General features: G+C 46.7%; 1 protein-coding gene across 4 annotated transcripts in view; it reads left to right on the top strand.

Annotated features, from left to right (window-relative positions):
• The window catches only part of LOC106574435 (nck-associated protein 5), a 164,906-nt gene that overhangs the window by 112,407 nt on the left and 36,972 nt on the right, over nucleotides 1-15,527 (top strand). For all 4 annotated transcript variants that reach the window (XR_014380957.1, XM_014150324.3, XM_045697632.2 and 1 more), the window contains 4 exons: nucleotides 897-1,073; nucleotides 5,761-5,829; nucleotides 12,599-12,637; nucleotides 12,901-13,020. Coding sequence is in view for 3 of the 4 variants with exons in the window: in XM_014150324.3 (XP_014005799.3) it covers nucleotides 897-1,073; nucleotides 5,761-5,829; nucleotides 12,599-12,637; nucleotides 12,901-13,020 (405 nt within the window). In the remaining variant the exon portion in view is untranslated. The remainder of the gene's footprint in view (nucleotides 1-896; nucleotides 1,074-5,760; nucleotides 5,830-12,598; nucleotides 12,638-12,900; nucleotides 13,021-15,527) is intronic.

Raw genomic sequence — 15,527 nt, forward strand, 5'->3', positions numbered from 1 at the left:
GCAGGAAATCCATCATAAATCCCCATTGGTAGGGGTTTTGTATTAAATTGTAAGGAAAAGGGAGTTTGTTGTAAATACAGTATATTATATTTAACAACAGGCTATGCTATGGTTTTCATATGTCTCAATATCACATACAAAACAACATGGTGTACTGATTTAAGACCAAAGTAGCATGATATAATTTATTTGTTAAAGAAAATCCCTCCTTGACTTCTAGGATAGTGTGAAAATACTTAGAATAATTGACAGACGACACATGACATATCCTCCTTTACTAGTACTCTATATCCTGTGTTGATTGTACAGTACCTAATTAGCTAGTCAATGTCAGGATGCTGTCTGGTCTGTGAATCTCCTGGTGAGCCATTATCAGGGACCCCATCATTTTATTGTGCTTGCTTTTAATTTCCGCCTGTGTATTAGTGTCACAGCTGGAGACTGAGGCAGGGTGTGAAGGGGGAGAAAGGGGGGGTGTGGGGTCCCCTATCGGCAGACAAGATGGAGAGGTCTCAAGGTCACTGCCACTCTCTTGAAATACAAGTGAAACGCGATTAGGGATTAGGGGATGTTTTGGAGTTAAAAAAAAATAAAAATCTCTCTTCCCCTCTCGCTCTCTCCTCTCTGTTCTCTATCTGTTTCTTTTTCTCTCCTTCTTCTCCCGCCTTTGTCTTTCTTTTCTTTCTTTCTTTCTTTCTTTCTTTCTTTCTTTCTTTCTTTCTTTCTTTCTTTCTCGCTCTCTCATTCTCTCCTCTCTCCCTCTCTCTCTGCCTTTCTCTCTCTATTTCTCTTTTGCTCTCTCTCTCTCTCTCTCTCTCTCTCTCTCTCTCTCTCTCTCTCTCTCTCTCTCTCTCTCTCTCTCTCTCTCTCTCTCTCTCCTCTTGTCTGTCTATCAGGATAAACTCTCGGAGGAGGTGCAGAAGACGCGTGACAGCCTGGAGCAGAACAGCAGCGGTGGCGGCCCACTGCCGTCTTCTGGAGACCCTTTGCTGCCAGACGTCGGCAGCGTCAGCCGAGCGGAAGAGTTTCAGGACCAAACAAAGCTCCTTCTGGAGCGTCTGCGCACCCTAGAGGTACAGTTCGAAACATGGCTCCGCCTCTCTTCGCCTCCCTCGTCCCCTTCTCCCGCCGCGACCAGGCTCTCCTTCTTGTGTTTGCAGTCTGGAGCATAATGGTCTTATCAAAGTCTTGTGCGCTCTGCTGTTTGAAGAGCAAAGCGCTCCACAGAGGGCTCAGGTTTCGGACTTGGGGCCTTTACAACCGTCTGTTCATTTCCATAGCGCTCCTCCACTGTTCCACTGTGTGTTCTGTTCTCAGCATTAGCAACAGATGAGTCAGAAATCCATTTTGATTGTTTCCGACCATACAGTACACCCACTAGAATGACACGCCAGGCCTTCAGATCTCCTCAGCAATTAAAGGGGCTAAGTCTATTAAGACTTAATCAAATTACACTCAGAGACACACCTACTCATTTACGAAGGGTCTGTGGCTAATGTTCAAATACTTTGAGCGTATGTTAGAGCCCCTACCGGAGTGCCCGACAATACTACTTGAACCCAGGTCTTCTCCTCAGCCACTATGGACAGCTCAGACATGAGAAAACGCTGCCAGAGATAGACGACCCAAGAAACCGGCACGTTCTACAGACGTTATTAACAGTGACACTAACTCCACGCTGACAGAAATTGCAGTTAAGGCTAATTACAACAAAATGCAGTGTAATTGCTTGTTGTTTTATAGCTCCTCTATCACTGTATAAGTTGTCTTCCCCGCAGTCAAAGAAAATAATGGCTGGCCTGTCTCGTGATTTGTCGGAGGAAGCTTCCCACATTACCCCAAAAAGCTACATTCTAAATGAGTTTATCGAAATTTATCTGCCATTTTCTTCCATCCCGCTGCATCCATGATGGATGCTCCTCCAGAAGAGAACCGGCTAAAACAACGGCGAGGCAATACATCACTGGCCTTTGTTATGTGTAAACGGTGATGACACTAAGTAAGGGCGCCCATTTCTATTTCCCCACCACCAGCCCAGCCCAACTGATATCATTCATTACCATGGTGGGCATGCTATGCCTTTAGAAATGGTGCTTACTTTAAGTTTAGATTGAATCCGTTAGAAAAAATCCGTCTTGGAGAAGAAAAAAAATGGGTGTTCTTTTCTCAGATGCTTGAAAGATCAGTTAATGCTGCTACTCTAATTTATATATTTTCTTTACGGCCCAAAAAAACACTAATGGAAGCATTGTCGTTTAGTGATTAGACTTTCGGTCGAAGGACAAAATGAGTTAGGGTTCATCTCGAGTGGACATAGGATGGAATACAAGTCACCGCTACAGATAATATACCTGTACCTAACTCATCCACTCCAGCTCAACTCTCAATGCTCCTAGCTTTCCACACAAGTCAGTGTTGTAGAGACTCCATAGTAAGACAGAGCACTAGAGCAAGCAAGTGACTGGGTCTTGGGTAACTGTCTGCAGTTTGAGCAAGTGTGCATGCCCATTGCCCAGCCTTGTGCCCATGCAGCTTGGCTGGCACAGTTGGCAGCCGGGTGCCAGGGAAAGGAGGCCTGGCGTACAGGCGTCACAGAAGGACAGCTGGCACTTTGGTCTCAGTGCAGGGCTGGCTCTAACTCCTGTTCAATTACAGGCAGAGTGAGAACTGACTGTGGTGCAGCCAGCTCTAGCCCTCTCCATACAATCCCTCATCCCTTCTCCACCCTCCTCACCCCAATTCAAAACCTACTGTAAGCCAGAAGCAAAAACTCCTGCTGTCTATAACTCTGTTTTCTAGCTAGTTAATTTCCATTGAAGTTTAAAAGAAAAATACATCCATGATTCTAGAATACCACTTCTCTAATCATGGGAACTCAGCGGGAGAAAACTATCTGGATGATCATGCATGTATTCTGTTCTATAAAAAGCAACTTATAATGGCATGCATAATTGATATGTTTCAAAATCTATGGCAACAGCAGTTGTAGTTGCTAGGCTTTAATTGGAGCGGCTGTAGGAGCAATACATTGACAGGATGCGCAAATATGAATACATGTTTATTATGTGATTTAGTTGCTCTTTTCATCCCCAATCAAAATGTTTTTTTTTCTGGCATGGGACATTTATTTAGTTTAGCATTTGTTGATAACGCATCGCAGCCGTGCACTGCATTCATTCACGGTAAAATTGATTATGCACTGTGGCTGAACAAAATATTGTTTTTCAACTAGGCTCAAATAATATTTTTATTGTTAGATTATGTCTGCGATGTCAGATGCTCTCCATGACGTTTTGCAATAGAAGATGGCAAAAGAGCACTATAATGAAAGGATCTCAAATGCTTTTAGTGCAAGCAGAAAATGTTCAGCGTTCATCATGGATGCTTTTAGATGTGTGTTTATCAGGTACTGATAGGTTCAGTTTGATGGAAGTAGACACATTTTTCCACATAGTTCCTATATCAACAATATTGTCAATATAGCACGCCACTTCACCTTTCTCCGACCCCTTGTTCCATAGAGAAAGATGATTCAACCAGTTACTACCCACACAACGAATATGATAAAAACATTCAAAAACATGCTTATATGCAACCTTTGGGCAATTATTTGCCTTCACTAGGAGTTTTTACTTTACTAATATTAATACGTACTAATACAAGCAAAAACATTTTGTAAAGGGGTTTTCGTGTACATCTCAAAGTTGCTCATTTGTTATAGCTCTGTGCCATTTCGATTAAGGCAGGGGAATATGTTAGGTGCAATTATTTAGCCTGGGTTTTAATCAAAGGCTGCCTGTTTGTACTAAAGGGCATGCGCCGAGAGAGGCGAGCTAGCCGGAGCGATGTTGACAGCTTCTAATATGGCCTGCCTGGACCGCCTGCATTTGACAAACTAGAAACAGAGGAGATCAATAGCCCCTCTCCCTTAAAAGGTGAAGCAATATTCACCCCCCCCTCCCTCCACCTAAAACAAGGACATATTCACATTAGCCCCTTCTAGCCCATTCTACCTAACTTCTTACTTGTACCTTTAAAGTTCAGAATCATAACTTCAATCCCCTTGACCTTTCATTGTGAGATACTTCTGCAGGTTTTTATTAGTTGGCCCCGGTCTTATGGTTGACACCTGACCTTTTCGACCTCCGGCGAATCCTCTCTTGTTGTTATCTTGTTCTCTGGCAGTGTAGTCTTGTGCTGCACAACACGGATATGATTTGTTGCATCAATAGTTTTTCATATGAAAACAAAGATTGGAGAGACTACAAAATGCCTTTGGCATTATTTTCATTGGCCACATATGCAGTATCATTTCACATCTACACAGAACAAAAATATAAATGCAACATGTAAAGGGTTGGTCCCATGTTTCATGAGCTGAAATAAAAGATCCCATAAATTTTCCATACGCACAAAAAGCTTATTTCTCTAAATTGTTGTGAACAAATTAGTTTACATGCCTGTTAGTGAGCATTTCTCCTTTGCCAAGATAATCCATCCACCTGACAGGTGTGGCATATCAAGAAGCTGATTAAACAGCATGATCATTACACAGGTGCACCTTGTGCTTGGGACACTAAAAGGCCACTCTAAAATGTGCAGTTTTGTCACACAACACAATGCCACAGAAGTCTCAAGTTTTGAGGGAGCATGCAATTGGCATGCTGACTACAGGAATGTCCACCAGAGCTGTTGCCTGAGAATTGAATGTTAATTTCTCTACCATAAGCCGCCTCCAACTTTGTTTTAGAGAATTTGGCAGTATGTCCAACCGGCCTCACAGCTGCAGACCACGTGTATGGCGTTGTGTGGGTGAGCGGTTTGCTGATGTCAATGTTGTGAACAGAGTGCCCCATGGTGGCGGTGGGATTATGGTGTGGTCAGGCATAAACTATGGACAATGAGCACAATTGCATTTTATCTATGTCAATTTGAATGCACAGAGATACTGTGATGAGATCCTGAGGCCCATTGTCGTGCCGTTCATCCGCCGCCATCACCTCCTGTTTCAGCATGATAATGCACGGCCCCATGTTGCAAGGATCTGTACAACGTAAAATGTCCCAGTTCTTCCATGGCCTGCATACTCAACAGACATGTCACCATTGAGCACGTTTGGGATGCTCTGGATCAATGTGTACGACAGCGTGTTCCAGTTCCCGTCAATATCCAGCCACTTCGCACAGCCATTGAAGAGTGGGACAACATTCAACAGGCCATAATCAACAGCCTGTTCAACTCTATGCGATGGAGATTTATCGCTCTGCATGAGGCAAATGGTGTCACAACAGATACAGTACTGACTGGTTTTCTGATCCATGGCCATACTTTTTTTTAAGGTATCTGTGACCAACAGATGCATATCTGTATTCCCAGTCATGTGAAATCCATAGATTAGGGCCTAATGAATGTATTTCAATTGACTGATTTCCTTCTATGAACTGTAACTCAGTAAAATCTTAGAAATTGTTGCATGTTGCGTTTATATTTCTGTTCAGTGTATGTCAGTCAGGGTAGATAATTATATGTTGATTGTTCTATAACCACCTGTGATTGTTTTTTATTTATTTAAATTGACTAGCAGGCACTGCCTGGTATTTCTTTATATACTACTTTAATTACTTTAACTCTTCCTTCATTACTGTTTTGGTTAATGGCTCATGAATAAATCTGATGCATACAAACTGTATGAATTGCTTTTAACGACAAGCTCTCGGTGGATTTCAGTCATCACTAAATGCGTTTTATTTCGCTGTACAGGAGGAAAACTCAGCATTGGCCATGGAGAATGAGAGCCAGAGAGAGCAGTATGAGCACTGTCTGGATGAGGTGAGTAGTCCAACCCTCACTCTATTCACCCAGCCCTCAACCTCAGTGAGGGAATTCTATTTTTCACCACACTGATGATAGCCTACATCTCAGGAACAAGTGGTATTTCTTTCCGATTCTGTGACTTATTGTGAGTTGTATTCTTTTCTATTCACCTTTAGCGACTTTCTTTAAGATCTTACTAATATAGTACTGATCAAACAGGTTACAAACACTACACTATTTCCGGTATCCTTCTCTACCTTTACCGACTTTCTTTGAGATTATTTCTCAATAGACAATTTTCCTGCTCTCAAATTCTATCAATGCAATTCCAAAGTAATTCCTCTCCAAAGGAAATGTGATTATGGAGAAAGAGGTACTTGGCGTTCTGACGGTGAACTGTGTTGTGGGAGAAGCTGGGTAAATGGTGACCTGAGGGAGCCGAATGACAGCAATTAATGAGCCTGTTGGCTCGGACCGCACGCTGAGTCACCCTGAGGGAAGGCTGGAGGCCCGCGGGCACCAGAAGGGACAGACTGGTCTAATACACTGTGGTGCCAGCTACTGGGGCTCATATGACCTGAGATCTGGGCTCTGGTGCCAGAGGGAGTGGGGGTGGGGAGGGGGGAGACGTAGATTTATGGTGGGACAGAGAAAGCGAGAGAATGAAAGAAAGAAAACGAAAAAGAAAGAGAGAGAACGGGATAGAGAGATACAATGAGCGTTAACAATACTTCATCTGTGTTGTTAACAGTCCATCCGTGGTATGCAATTGTTTTGCAATGCTCCAAGCATACTGTATGAAACTCCACACCATGCTGCAGCCTTGGAGGCTAATGCCTGGGGTAGCCCAGACCAAATCCCTTTTCCACTTCCGTGACCTCAAAAAGCTAGGGCTGTGCTGCTCTGTTGTCTGGTCTGGTGTTGTTGTCCTCTGAGGTCTCTTCTGACTGGAGCTAGCTCACTAATGAGCATGTTGTGATGCGGAAGACTCCACAGCCCTAACAACTCTGCTGATGGGCTCAGGACCTTTGGAAACTGAAGAGAAAGCAAGGCTTGTTTAGTAATGATGCATTTTTTAAATAAAACGATTGTGGATTATTATCTCTACATAAGCAGAGTGGTGGTTGTTTGGTATGCTATTTGGGCTGGCCACTCACTTTAGTTTTTAAAATGATATTTTTATATATATATATATATATATATATATATATATATATATATATATATATATATATATATATATATATATATATATATATATATATATATAATTTTTGTTACACTTAGTAAATATGTGCAAATGTCATGCTATTGAAAGGCTGGTAAAAGGAGTTATGCTATATTTGGCAATGCATCAGATGCAAGAGACTGTTAGGCCACACTTCATGTAATATGACTTGAACTACGAATGTTCTATAAAGCCTATATAAGTTGTTTTATTTATCAGTTGTAATTTAGATTCTAACTTGAAGATCATTAAATATTCTTTGAATTAGTGCCCTTCAGTTTTACAGGAGCAGCTCTGTATCACTCCCCACAGGGCTCAATCACTTCATCATATTTACTCCATCTCCCGTTATTCAATAGAGGGAGAGGACACCTCTGAGAAAAAGCCAATGCGTGCTTACATTGAATTAACGAGCAATCAATGGGCTGTAATCAGAGTCAGAGTCGATGGGGCATTGCGGTCTAAACTTGGAAGAGTGGTAGGGGTGTGAGGCGCTCTGCGGGCAAAGCCCAGGCACAACAGTACTTTAGCCCGCCACTTCTTCTCTCCGACTGACCGCTGTGTCGCAAGTGACACCCTATTCCCTATACAGTGCACTACATTTGACCAGGGCCTATGGGGTCAAGTAGTGCAGTATATAAGGGATAGGGTGCCATTCAGGACACAACCCCTACTCTCCAAGCCACTACATCAGCCCTGACACTGCTGTCAATACAGGATCAACAGAAGACAATTAAACATCATGAAGACATGCAGCGTGCCTGGCTCCAATCTGTTCTGCTTCGCCGGGCCGCTACTGGCCTTCTCTGCCACCCTGCGTCAGATTTATGATGATTGGGCCCCTTAGGAATCAACACACTCCTCCAAAGGAAGGCAGACGGGGGGACAATGCTGTAATGTATTGGGACATCGTGTTCACTAAAGCCTGTCATAATAATGTAAGCGGTCGGAGGAACTTGTGTATAAAATGTTGTTGGAGGAAGAGGGGAAGTGAGAAAATGCAGCGTCGGCATGCACAGAGCAGGGGCAGTTTAGAGTTGAGGTTGTGGGTCAACTAGAGACATTTTCTTTCTTTCTTTATCACTCATCTTTCTCACCCATAACAGCCACCATATTATGGTCAGTCACTAAGCAGCTTGCATAAAATGTTTGGATAATTCTTGTGTCACGACTTCTGCCGAAGTCGATGCCTCTCCTTGTTCGGGCGGTGCTCGGCGGTCGACGTCACCGGTCTTCTAGCCATCATTGATCCATTTTTCATTTTCCATTGGTTTTGTCTTGGAGTGGGCCAGCGCCGTGTGTGGAGAGGGAGATGCGGCGTTGGACCATTTTGAGGAGTTCACCCGCCGTTTCCAGGCAGTCTTCGACGACCCACCCAAGGGCAGAGCGGTGGGTGAGCACCTCTACCCTCTGAGGCAGGAGACGAGGAGCGCCCAGGAGTTTGCCCTGGAGTTTAGGACCCTGGCTGCCAGCGCGGAATGGAACCACAGGGCCCTGATCGACCATTACCGTTGCAGTCTGCGCGAGGACGTCCGTCGGGAGCTGGCCTGTAGAGACACCACCCTCACCTTCGACCAGCTGGTGGATCTGTCCATCCGGCTGGACAACCTGCTGACTGCTCGCAGACGTCCAGATCGGGGTCTGGTGGTTCCATCCTCCCGCACCCCCTCTCCGATACCCATGGAGCTGGGAGGGGCGGTGCGCAGGGAGACCGGAGGCGGTTCCCGCTCATGCACCATCTGTGGCCGCAGAGGTCACACTGCTGGTTAGTGCTGGGTTGGTTCCTCTGGGAATCGAGGCAACAGGCAGGGCGCTCTGGCGTCACCCCAGGTGAGCCAGCACCAGTCTCACCCAGAGCCCTCTGTTGCACATATATTTGTGTCTGTCACTTTTCCTGAATTTCCCCCGCGTTCCCAGCATAAGGCGCTAGTAGATTCAGGCGCAGCTGGGAATTTCATTGATAAAGCGTTAGCTCACAGTTTAGGGACCCCCATTGTACCCGTGGATGTGCGTTTCCCCATTCACTCTTTAGATAGTCGGCCATTAGGGTCAGGGTTTATCAGGGAGGTCACCGCTCCTTTGAGTATGGTGACACAGGGGGGTCACAAGGAAAAGATTAGTCTTTTCCTTATTGACTCTCCTGCTTATCCCATGGTGCTGGGCCTACCCTGGTTAGCTTGTCATAACCCCACTGTTTCTTGTCCACAGAGGGCTCTCCCGGGGTGGTCGCAAGAGTGCTCAAGTAGGTGTTTAGGGGTTTCCGTTGGTGCTACTATGGTGGAAAGTCCAGACCAGGTCTCCACCGTGCGCATTTCCCCAGAATATGCCGATTTGACTCAATTACCACCCCATCGACGGGGGGATTGTGCGATAAATCTCATGGTAGACGCTGCACTTCCCAGGAGTCACGTGTATCCCCTGTCGCAAGTGGAGACGGTGACTATGGAGACATATGTCTCTGAATCCTTGCGTCAGGGGTACATTCGGTCCTCCACTAAACCCGTCTCCTCAAGTTTATTTTTTGTGAAGAAGAAGGATGGAGGTCTGCACCCGTGCATTGATTATAGAGGTCTCAATCAAATCACGGTGAGGTACAGTTACCCGCTACCTCTTATCGCCACGGCGATTGAGTCAATGCACAGGGTGCGCTTCTTCACTAAACTGGATCTCAGGAGTGCGTACAACCTGGTGCGTATCCGAGAGGGAGACGAGTGGTAGACGGCATTTAGTACCACCTCAGGGCATTATGAGTACCTCGTCATGCTGTACGGGTTGATGAATGCTCCATCAGTCTTCCAATCCTTTGTAGACGAGATTTTCAGGGACCTGCACAGGCATGGAGTAGTGGTGTATATCGATGACATTCTGATATACTCCGCTACACGCGCCGAGCATGTGTCCCTGGTGCGCGGAGTGCTTGGTCGCCTGTTGGAGCATGACCTGTACGTCAAGGCTGAGAAATGGCTGTTCTTCCAACAGTCCGTCTCCTTCCTAGGGCATTGCATTTCCACGTCAGGAGTGGAGATGGAGAGTGACCGCATTGCAGCCGTGCGTAATTGGCCGACTCCCACCACGGAGAAGGAGGTGCAGCGATTCTTAGGGTTTGCCAACTACTACTGGAGGTTTATCCGGGATTTTTGGTCAGGTAGCTGCTCCCATTACCTCACTGCTGAAGGGGGGCCCGGTGCGCTTGCAGCGGTCGGCTGAGGCGGACGGGGCTTTCAGGCGCCTGAAGGCTCTGTTTACCTCGGCTCCTGTGTTGGCCCATCCGGATCCCTCTTTGGCGTTCATAGTGTAAGTGGACGCGTCCGAGGCTGGAATAGAAGCTGTGCTCTCTCAGCACTCGGGTACGCCACTGAAGCTCCGCCCCTGTGCCTTCTTCTCTAAGAAGCTCAGCCCGGCGGAGCGAAACTATGATGTGGGGGACCGGGAGCTGTTGGCTGTCGTCAAGGCTTTGAAGGCGTGGAGACATTGGCTCGAGGGGACTAAACACCCCTTTCTCATCTGGACTGACCACCGCAATCTGGAGTACATCCGGCCGGCGAGGAGAATGAATCCTCGCCAGGCAAGGTGGGCCATGTTTTTCACCCATTTTGTGTTTACCCTCTCTTACAGACCAGGCTCCCAGAACGTTAAGGCAGACGCACTGTCCCGGCTGTATGACACAGAGGAGCGGTCCATGGATCCCACTTCCATACTCCCAGCCTCTTGTTAAGTGGCGCCGGTAGTGTGGGAGCTGGACGCGGACATTGAGTGGGTGTCACGTGCAGAGCCCGTTCCCCCTCAGTGTCCAGCTGGGCATCTGTACGTTCCGTCTGCTGTCCGCGACCGGCTGATCTATTGGGCCCACACGTCACCCTCCTCTGGTCATCCTGGGATCGGTCGGACGGTGCGCTGTCTCAGTGGGAGGTACTGGTGGCCCACTTTAGCTAAGGATGTGAGGGTTTATGTTTCCTCCTGCTCAGTGTGCACCCAGTGCAAGGCTCCTAGACACCTGCCCAGAGGTATGTTACAACCCTTACCCGTTCCACAATGGCCGTGGTCGCACCTGTCGGTGGATTTCCTAACCGATCTTCCACCTTCACAGGGTAACACCACGATCCTGGTCGTTGTGGATCCTTTTTCTAAGTCCTGTCATCTCCTCCCTTTGCCCGGTCTCCCTACAGCTCTACAAACTGCTGAGGCCCTGTTTACACACGTCTTCCGGCACTACGGGGTGCCTGAGGATATAGTGTCTGATCGGGGTCCCCAGTTCACGTCAAGGGTCTGGAAGGCTTTAATGGAACGTCTGGGGGTCTCGGTCAGCCTTACCTCAGGTTTTCACCCTGAGAGTAACGGGCAGGTGGAGAGAGTTAACCAGGATGTGGGTAGGTTTCTGAGGTCTTATTGCCAGGACCGGCCGGGGGAGTGTGCGGCGTTCGTGCCCTGGGCAGAGATGGCACAGAACTCGCTCCGCCACCCCTCCACTAACCTTTCTCCCTTTCAGTGTGTATTGGGGTATCAGCCGGTTCTGGCTCCTTGGCATCAGAGTCAGACCGAGGCTCCTGCGGTGGACGAGTGGTTCCGGCGCGCGGAGGAAACATGGGACGCCGCCCACGTCCACCTTCAGCGCGCCGTACTGCGGCAGACTGTCACCGCAGTGAGGCCCCGGTGTTCGCACCGGGGGACAGGGTCTAGCTCTCGACCCGAAACCTGCCCCTCCCCCTACCCTGCCGGAAGCTGGGTCCGCGGTTTGTGGGGCCGTTTAAAGTCCTGAGGAGAGTGAACTAGGTATGATATAGGTTACAGCTTCCCCTTGATTACCGCATTAACCCCTCGTTCCATGTGTCTCTCCTCAGGCGGGTGGTGGCTGGCCCGCTCCAGGAGGCTGAGGTGCGGGAGGTTCCTCCGCCCCCTCTGGACATCGAGGGGGCCCCGGCGTACTCCGTTCAATCCATCCTGGATTCGAGACGTCGGGCGAGGGGCCTTCAGTACCTCTTGGACTGGGAGGGGTACGGTCTGGAGGAGAGATGCTGGGTTCCGATGGAGGACGTGTTAGATCCTTCCCTGCTGCAAGAGTTCCACCGTCTCCATCCGGATCGCCCTGCGCCTCGTCCTCCGGGTCGTCCCCGAGGCCGGTGTCGACGCGCGGCTCCAGGGTGGGGGGGTACTGTCACGACTTCTGCCGAAGTCGATGCCTCTCCTTGTTCGGGCGGTGCTCGGCGGTCGACGTCACCTGTCTTCTAGCCATCGTTGATCCATTTTTCATTTTCCTTTGGTTTTGTCTTGTCTTCCTACACACCTGGTTCCAATCCCATTCATTGCATGTTGTGTATTTAACCCTCTGTTTCCCCTCATGTCCTTGTCAGATTGTTTGTTGTTATGCTCGTGATATTCGTTTGGTGCGCGACGGGTTCTTGTACCCACCTTTATTTTATTATGTACTTTGGTTTTGGAGGTTTTGTTTTACGTTATTAAACTACTCCATTTATACCAAGTTTGATTCTTCTGCGCCTGACTTCCCTGCCACCTACACACACGGCATGACATCTTGTTTCTTTTTTCATTCTGTTTTAGGTTGCCAATCAAGTTGTGCAGGCACTGCTCACCCAAAAGGTAGGAGTCTGGTTTCCAAAGCAACTGTGTTATAGAAATGTCTCAGAATTATACTAATATTAGATCCAATGATGTTGTTAGACATGTATGTAATACAGTAGCTCAAAACTTAATCTTACCATTCACTTTTTTTTTAGACACTTCTCATTATCCCGTGTTAACTAATCAACTTTTATGGTGTCCATATTTGGACAGTCACACATCACTGTAAGTTCACACCTCTGCTTGTAATAACTCTCTCTCTGTTGTTCTTCCCCATGCAGGATCTGAGGGAGGAGTGTCTGAAGTTGCGGACCAGAGTGTTTGACCTGGAGCAACAAAACCGGACCATGAGTGTCCTCTTCCAGCAGCGAGTCCGACCTGCATCAGACCTGCTCCTGCAGGTAGGGACCTGTCCACTCATCTAGTCCCAGAACTACTATAGAACCTCATTGTTCCAGAACCATTATAGAACCTCATTGTCCCAGAACCACTACAGAACCTCATTGTCCCGGAACCACTATAGAACATCATTGTCCCGGAACCACTATAGAACCTCATTGTCCCAGAACCACTGTAAAACCTAATTATACCAGAACCACGATAGAACCTCATAGAGCAACTATTGGCCATGACTCAGGTGTGCCTGACTGATGGAGTTAAAATAGCATTTCACTGCTATTAGTTTCAGTATTAGAACTATGTTGGTTCTTGTATTCAATATCGTTGAAGGCAACAGTGTGGATGTAAGGACATCTGCTCCAGTAGCATATTTGCTCACTTCAAACTTCTGAAGAGCAGCGATATTAGATCATCCATCTTTTTGTGATGGCGATGTGATCCTGAGTCCGGGGTCTGTGATATCATCATCGCTAAAAAAACAGTGTGCTCATGAACCATCCAGCCTCCACAGAGCTGCGGGGCTCAGACAAGATCATTTGAGAAAGTACCGAGACTTGCGTCATCCATCCTGGGCTCTCTCGGGGGGACGGTAAACCTCTCAACCAAATTACCTCTAGCGCACCAGACCTTGTGGCACGTAACACAGACATAGATGCTAGAGAGAGGGGAGGGTATGTGTGTGTGCGCCCGTGTGTGTATGTAGTCTGCCGTGGGTAGGAATGCACACTTACTGTAACGCAGAAATCATTTACTCCAGTCACTGCAGAGAGAGAGAGAGAGAGAGAAATATTGACAACCATGTCTGCTATAAAATGGCCGCATGGATTTTCCTTAATCTGATTTGCAGCTATGGCCATCCAGCTCTCGTTACCTTACCTCTTCTCAGAGCGGTGGGTGGAGGCTCTCAGACTGCCACGGTGTAAAGGAGGGAGATGTGGGGTGTGAGAGGGAGCTCAGGGGGATGGGGGTAAAGGGGGCCTATAGAGGGCACAGATGGATAATGAGACTCCTACTGGTCTTAATGAGAACATGTGGCTCAGAAAGGATGGATGAGAGGAGCTCAGGGGAGAGCTGAGTGCAGGTACTATGCAAGTCAACACATCCAGGTACTGTGCAAGTCAACACATCCAGGTACTGTGAAAGTCAACACATCCAGGTACTGTGCAAGTCAACACATCCAGGCATTGTGCAAGTCAACACATCCAGGCATTGTGCAAGTCAACACATCCAGGTATTGTGCAAGTCAACACATCCAGGTACTGTGCAAGTCAACACATCCAGGTACTGTGCAAGTCAACACATCCAGGTACTGTGCAAGTCAACACATCCAGGTACTGTGCAAGTCAACACATCCAGGTACTGTGCAAGTCAACACATCCAGGTACTGTGCAAGTCAACACATCCAGGTACAGAAACAAAGAAAGTTATAGTTGAAGAATAACTTTTTTTTATTGTTGACAATATCTGTAAAACAACAGCCTCCAGAACACTGGTATTGTTGAATAGTCCACAAACCATTTTAATGGATCTCGTTTAAGCAATGTTTCGATCAATAGACCCTCATCACGATTTGTTCAGGTGTTGACAAAATTCGAAAGGATATAAATGAGAATTGCAAAGAGCGAGCTGACGACAATCCTTTATCTACCTCAAGTTCAGGAGAGAGTATGCCCTCTGTCAGTCGCCCTCTGCTATGCTGACATATGGATAATTGAAAGTCACAGTCCACATTGTCCAGTGAAAGGTGCAATTTTGGCTGGAAGGGAGGCATTTTCGTCGTCCCAACAGATTGAGCGAGGCTGTGGATGCGCTATTTTTGTCCCAATTTAACCAGGGCATGAATAAAGTGAAATGTGTAATTGTTTATTAACTATTTAATCATATTTTGATTTAATAAACTAATACGTATGTTCTGGTTATCTCCTACAACAGTAAATGTTAGCTGTCTGTTCAGTAGAGCATTTGTGTTCAATTATACAACGTGATCAACAAGACATTGAAGAGAGCAATATACCGTAAATCTATTTGCTTGTGTAGCAGGAGCCTCTGTTTCTGTCCCAAATGGTATCCTATTCCCTATATAGTGCACTACTTTTTTTTACCCGAACCCATAGCGCTCTGGTCAAAAGAAGTGCACTATGTAGAAAATAGGGTACCATTTGGGACAGAGCTGGCTTTTCACGAGGGAGTATGCCGGGAATGAGGATTTGTAGCAAGACATTTTTTCAGCAGTGAGGAAGTGAGATTTTATTATGAAGGAGGTGGATAGATTTGAAAGGTTTATGTCCAACCGATGTCTGCCAGCACATTAAACAACAAGAAAATAATTGACACTTGTGTAAGCGATAGCTAAATCATACGTTATAGGAGGCTTTTTTTGTATTTTTACATGGATTCCTCAAACAGACATTCATTTTATTGAACATCTCATGATTCTTTCATGGTTGTGGTTTTGTCGATATGTTTCAGGTTGTAAACCTTGTTTCTATTTCTGGGATTAGTTTCTCTA

The sequence above is a fragment of the Salmo salar genome, chromosome 16 (genome assembly GCF_965601325.2).
Source record: "Salmo salar chromosome 16, fSalSal1, whole genome shotgun sequence".
In the NCBI taxonomy this organism is placed as follows: domain Eukaryota; kingdom Metazoa; phylum Chordata; class Actinopteri; order Salmoniformes; family Salmonidae; genus Salmo; species Salmo salar.